The 6,000-nt window shown below is 37.8% G+C and overlaps 1 protein-coding gene across 2 annotated transcripts in view; it reads right to left on the bottom strand.

The window, feature by feature from the left end:
- Positions 1-744: 744 nt before the first annotated feature.
- Positions 745-6,000, bottom strand: part of HFM1 (helicase for meiosis 1) — a 93,950-nt gene continuing 88,694 nt past the window's right edge. Inside the window, exons 32-34 of one of the 2 annotated variants that reach the window (XM_036256707.1) lie at positions 4,542-4,653; positions 4,298-4,452; positions 745-912 (exon numbers count right to left, since the gene is read on the bottom strand). In XM_036256707.1, coding sequence (XP_036112600.1) covers positions 843-912; positions 4,298-4,452; positions 4,542-4,653 — 337 coding nt within the window. In that variant the 3' untranslated portion in view covers positions 745-842. The remainder of the gene's footprint in view (positions 913-4,297; positions 4,453-4,541; positions 4,654-6,000) is intronic. The other variant, XM_036256706.1, reaches the window with a different exon arrangement.

Below are 6,000 nucleotides of genomic sequence, written 5' to 3'. Positions count from 1 at the left end.
CTGACGCTCCAACCGCTGAGCCAAACCGGCCAAGGCTCAAGTTTTTTTCTATGCTTAGTAAATACGATGCCTCATGTTTACTAATAATAACAGTAACAATCTCATCTGGAAGTTCTCTTTATTTCTCTTGTCTCTGAGACTTTTACGCTTAAAGAAACATTTCTAATATTTCTAAAATTTCTTAACTGGGCTTCAACTTCACACTGTATCTATAAATACATTAGACAGTAAACATTGCTTCATGTGCCTATCTCCTACTTATCAACAAACAATTGAAAAACAATGTGAAGTAGCTTTTGCTATAGTAAAAGCCAACATAACAAAGTTATGTGTATTCACCAATTGAAAAACAAAAGACGACAATAATCTACATTGACTAGCATTTCATTTATTGCTTGAAATTATATAACACGTTCAGACAGCCACTGGATTCTTAAATATTGTTGAATAATTTGTACAATAAATAGATTCACTAACTAACATTATTTTGCTCTGACGATACATCTCTTCTTAAAAATATATAAAAATAAAATTTTAAAGTGGTTGTCAAAATCCAATAACCAAATAATTATTTCTAACTACAATTTAATTATCAGTTTACTGAAACAAATCCACTGTAAAAGTACTTTTCACAAAGTTACAATTTGAAAATATAATTGGAAAAAATTCAATAAATTAAAAGAAATTAGTCCAGATATTTTGTGGTGAAAATGTCAACAAAACTGATCAATCCAAGAAAAATAAATCTGAACAATTATTATATACTTTTAAAAATAAAAAATATGCTTTGTAATTAGGTGTCTTTATACCTTATTAATATAAGGAGCATTTTTGTTTTGTTTTTAGAAAATACCATCAAATATTCCCAGAAAAGCCTTCATTTCATCAGCTTCATCATCAGGATGATACCTACTGGGGGTGGGGGGAAGGCAAATGTAAAATTAACTATTATTGCAACACAATTTATTTTAAAATACACAATAAAGAATGTAATAAATAAAAAGTGGATAAAGTTGAAGGCTGAACAGAGGTTAATATATCAAATGTACTTCACTATGCAAAACCTTGTGGAAAGTCTGTGGGGAAAATTTAGATTTCATAAATTGTAAAGTGGGGACAAAGTCTCTTAGATATTTCTTTAAACATATTGAAAAGTAATGTCATTTAATCAATATGGCTATAAACTTTGACTATTCAAGAGGTGGGGGAAACTGTTAACAGAGTTATTCATAAAAATGACCAGCAGTTTGGGCATTTATTAGACTTACTCAAATTTTTTTCCCCCATTGAAGATGTAGAATTATGAAAGAACTGGTTGATTAAAATACAACTTGAACTTTTGAAATATTAGCTAATTTCATTTGGATTTTTATTAATCAATTAATCTTTGTTTAATTTTTGTGTTATTACAATATTGACTATATTTCCTATGTTGTACTTTTACATCCCCATGACTATTCTGTTACTACCTATTTGTATTAATTCCTTCACCATTTTCATCCATCTCCCAAAGCCCCTCCCAACTGGCAACCATCAAAATGTTCTCTGTATCTAGGAGTCTGTTTCTGTTCTGCTTGCTTGTTTTTTAGATTCAATTGTTGATAGATATGTATTATTGCCATTTTATTGTTTACACTTTGAATTTTTTTCTTCTTCTTCTTAAAGAAAACCTTTAACATTTCATGTAGTACTAGCTTGGTGGTGAACTCCTTTAGCTTTTTCTTGTCTAGGGGGCTCTTTATATGTCCTTTGATTCTAAATGATAGCTTTGCTGGGTAGCATAATCTGGGTTGTAGGTCCTTGTTTTTCATTACTTTTTTTTTGCCAATCCCTTCTGGGCTGCAAAGTGTGTTAACAAATCAGCTGACAGTCTATGGAAGTTCCCTTATAGATAACTGTCTCTGTTGCTGCTTTGAAGATTCTCTTTGTCTTTAACCTTTGGCATTTTAGTTATAATGTGTATTGGTGCTGGACTCTTTGGGTTAATCTTGTTTGGAACTTTCTGTACTTCCTGGACTTTTATGCTTATTTCATTCACCAAGTTAGGAAAGTTTTCTATTATCTTTTTCATGTAGGTTTCAATTCCTTGCTCTCTCTCTTCTCCTTCTGGCAACCCTATGGTGTGAAGGTTGGTATGCTTTAAATTGTCCCAGAGGTTCCTTATACTATCCTTATTATTTTGGATTCTTTTTGTTGTTCTGATTGGGTGTTTTCTGCTCTTATCTTCCAAATCCCTGATTTGATCCTCTGCTTCATCTACTCCACTACTGATTCCCTGTAATGTATTCTTCACTGCAGTTAATGTAACCTTCATGTCTGTTTCTTTTTATGTTTTCTAGTTCCACTCTTCCAGGTTTCCTCTTTGTTGAAATTATCACTAAGTTCTTCTACTCTTCCCCTAAGTTTATTGAGCATTGTTATAACATGTGCTTTGAACTGTGCTTTTAGTAGATTGCTTGTTTCCATGTTGTTTAGTTCTTTTTCTGAAGTTTTATTCTCTTCTTTCATTTGAGACATGTTTCTTTGTCTCCTCACTTTGGCTGCCTCCCCGTGTTTGTTTCTATGTAGTAAGACCTCGGTTTTCAAATGTCTCCCATTTCGAACAATTCACTTCTCAATATGACAACCCTTTCATGCTGATACCTGTGTAACTAGTCACACATCTCTTAGGCGACAAAGAAGACAATGCATGAGTATGAGTCAGTTTATCACTGTTAACACCTTAGGAAATTGTACTGTGAATATTTTCGTGTTTTTTTTTTTTTCTGCTTATTATGATTTAATTTTCACTTACATTTCAGATCCTTTCTGTTTTTAAATTGTTTATTTATAAATTACAGTACACTAGACATGTACTGTATATAAGAAAGGTTAAAACAGGGAATCATTTGGGGGTCTGGAATGGATTAATTTAATTTACATTATTTCTAATGGGAAAAAATGTTTCAGTTTTCTAACTTCCAGAATGAACTAAGTTCCAGAACTGGGCTAGGTAGAGTCTTACATAATAGGTGTTCTATAGGGTTCAGTGGCACAGCCTCCCCAGTCACCCAAGCTGGGCACTCCAGGTGCGCCACCCCCTTGGGCTGTGTACACCCTCCTTTTGTAGTTGAATTTTGGTTGCTGTTGGCATGTCAATGGGAGGGGTGATCCCCAGGTCAACTGGCTACATGGACCGGCTGTAGCCACCATAGAGGATCAGCTGTGCAGGGGCCTACCCCACAAAGCAGGACTTACTTCAATGGGACTTTGGTTACTGCTAAGTCTGCCCCTTGAGTGTATCACTTGCAGAGGTGGTTGGGTGGTACTGTGACATGGTCTGAAGCTGTCCACTGGGTACGCTGGCTTTGGGGCCTCCTGGGAGGTGCAGGCCAAGGTCAGCGACCACCTGTATTCTGCTTGGTACCACCAGGCATGAGCCACAAGTGATGGCTGCTACTGTGCTGGGCTTCTAGATGCCCAGGAGAGTCCAAGCTGTGAAGCAAGGCTGGGTGCCACTAGTAGCAAGCCTGGAGTCACTTAGTGAGACGTTTGGGATATGCTGAGGTCAGATTCTGCTTGTTTGAGAGATTTTAGGAACATCTGAAGCATAAGCCAAGACAGGCCATTTGTGTGGAAAAGCCACTGGAACTGGTATGGATGGGCCTGCAAGCTGGGTGGGGCAGTATCTCATGGAATTACCAGGGCGGGCAAATGGTGTGGGCCAGGTTGATTTGGACTCAGATATGGTGCCCGCCTGGCATCTCTGTGGGGAAAAGGACTCAAAAAAGAAACAAGGGGCCTCTGCCAGCACTTCTGTCTGGGAGAAAGCTGACCCTCCAGCTCTAGCCCTGGTGCCAGACACTTCAGTTCCTCCCTGGTGCCTTTCAAGCTGCTGCCTTTCAAGCTGCTGCCCCAGCACTGGAACTCAGAGCAAGTGAGTCAGAGTAAGTCTGTGCATGGTCTTTTAAGAGAAACTGCCTGGGATTCTAGCAGCCTTCTGTCTCACTCAGTCACAATCTCTGCTGGATTTTACAGGCAGAAGTTATGGGCACTTCTCTTCCTAGCACTAGAGCCCTGGGGTGGGGAGCCTGATATGGGGCTGGGACCCCTCACTCCCCAGGGGGGATCTCCACAGTGGAGATACCCTTCCCAATTTTTAGCTGCCATACACGGGTGTGGCACTAGCCCATTCTGCATCTCTGCCCCTCCCGCCAGTCTCAATGTGGCTTCTTCTGTATATCCTTAGTTGAATGCCGAATTTCTCTGTAAAAAAATTTTATTGGTTTGTCTTGAGATGTCTTTAAAGGGTTCTTACCTAAAATCAATTTTTGTTTTAGAGTCACTTTTTCTAACAAAGAAATCCACTTTCTTGACAGAATTTGAAGATTTTGATCTTTTTTCAGAGTGAGGAAAGCACAGCCTTTTAATCTCTGGTGACAGACTCTGCTGCTTTCCATTTTGTAAATGGACCTGTATTTTGAAATAGGAAAAAACAACTATCACAGAAAGTTTAACTATTCAAGTAGAATTTAAAAGAAAAACAAAAAAGTGCTTCTTACAGTATTTATATTTTCATCGTGTTGAGGTAATGATGTCATGGAGGATGCACCAAACTTGGACATGGCAGAATTTGATAGATAAATATCTGGCTCCTCATGTGATAAAACAAAACTAAAAATCAAAATTAATTATTTGTAAAATATGACAAATAAGATAAACAAACCATTCTAATTTAGATCAACAGTGATTCTTTGGAGAATATGATTAAAATGTATCATATTTGTCACGTAAAAACTGATGCCGTTTCTTAGATTTGTGGAGAACTTGGTGTATCTCCTTTCCTTTGGACAAAACAACTTATATATTCCATATTAGATAAGAATACTAATTTTAAGGGCATACACAAATAATCATTCAACAATTTTCTTTAAAACTGGGTCTCATGCTTAATTGTCTTTCAGCTGGCAGTCTGTAAATCTTTTCTAGATTCCACTTTTAATCTCCTTTCCCTGGTCTCAGTGTAGGCAGACATCTCTAGTTATCTTCCTATGCATCTTTATAATAGAAACACCTTTAATCTTCTGTATTATTTCACTTATTAAGCCCTGGCCTGTTTGGCTGAGTGGTTATGAGCGTTGCCCACAGACCAAGGAGTCGTGGGTTCGATTCCAGTCAAAGGCACATAGCTTGGTTGCGATTCTTCCCCGGCCCTGATTGGGATCGTGTGGGAGGCAACCACTTGATGTGTCCCTCTCACATTGATGTTTCTCTCTTTCTCTCACTCTCTCTCTCTCCCTCCCTCCCTCCCTCCCTCCCTCCCTCCCATTCGATCTGAACAAAAATGGAAAAATATCCTCAGGTGAGGATTATGAAAAAAATCATTCATTAAAAACATTTATTATTGGCTTCCATATGTCAGATATTGTACTAGGAATCTGGGTAAAAAGTGGTAAACAAATCCTCAGGGAGTTCCAGTCTAGTAGAGGTGCAGACAATAAGTAAACAATAAATATACATAATTGTACATCCTAACGTGATAAGAAGGAAATTAACTGAGTAATAGTATAGGAAATAATAGTATAAACCCACTTTAAATAATGGTCATCAATGCCCCTCAGAGGAGGTGACTGTTTAAACAGACATCATAGGCTAAAATGTGACAGTCATGCATGGAACAATAAGCAGTGAGTAGGAGAACGGGGGAATCACATATACTAATAAGATTAAGTCATTTTGTCTTTGAGGTAAGGCCAAGAATTAAAACAGTAAAAAGGGTATAAAGGGAAATACGTGTCTCCTTCCCGTCCACACCCTCAGGCCCCACGGGCCTTCTTCCTAGTAATAACTTCTGGCACCAGTTTCTCAGGGACCTGACTCCTTCTTAAACCCTCTAATCTCCTGTTGGTCACTCTTAAAACTCTCCCCAAATTATCTGTAGTTTCCTAAAGGTGTGGTGCACAAAACTTTTCAAGTGCCTTATCTTCCTACTTGTATGTTTCCACTTCCTACCTATGTTTT

This window comes from Molossus molossus, unplaced genomic scaffold, assembly GCF_014108415.1.
Source record: "Molossus molossus isolate mMolMol1 unplaced genomic scaffold, mMolMol1.p scaffold_m16_p_12, whole genome shotgun sequence".
NCBI lineage: Eukaryota > Metazoa > Chordata > Mammalia > Chiroptera > Molossidae > Molossus > Molossus molossus.
The sequence above is the reverse complement of the archived record's forward strand: the minus strand, read 5'-3'. Positions and strand labels throughout refer to the sequence as shown.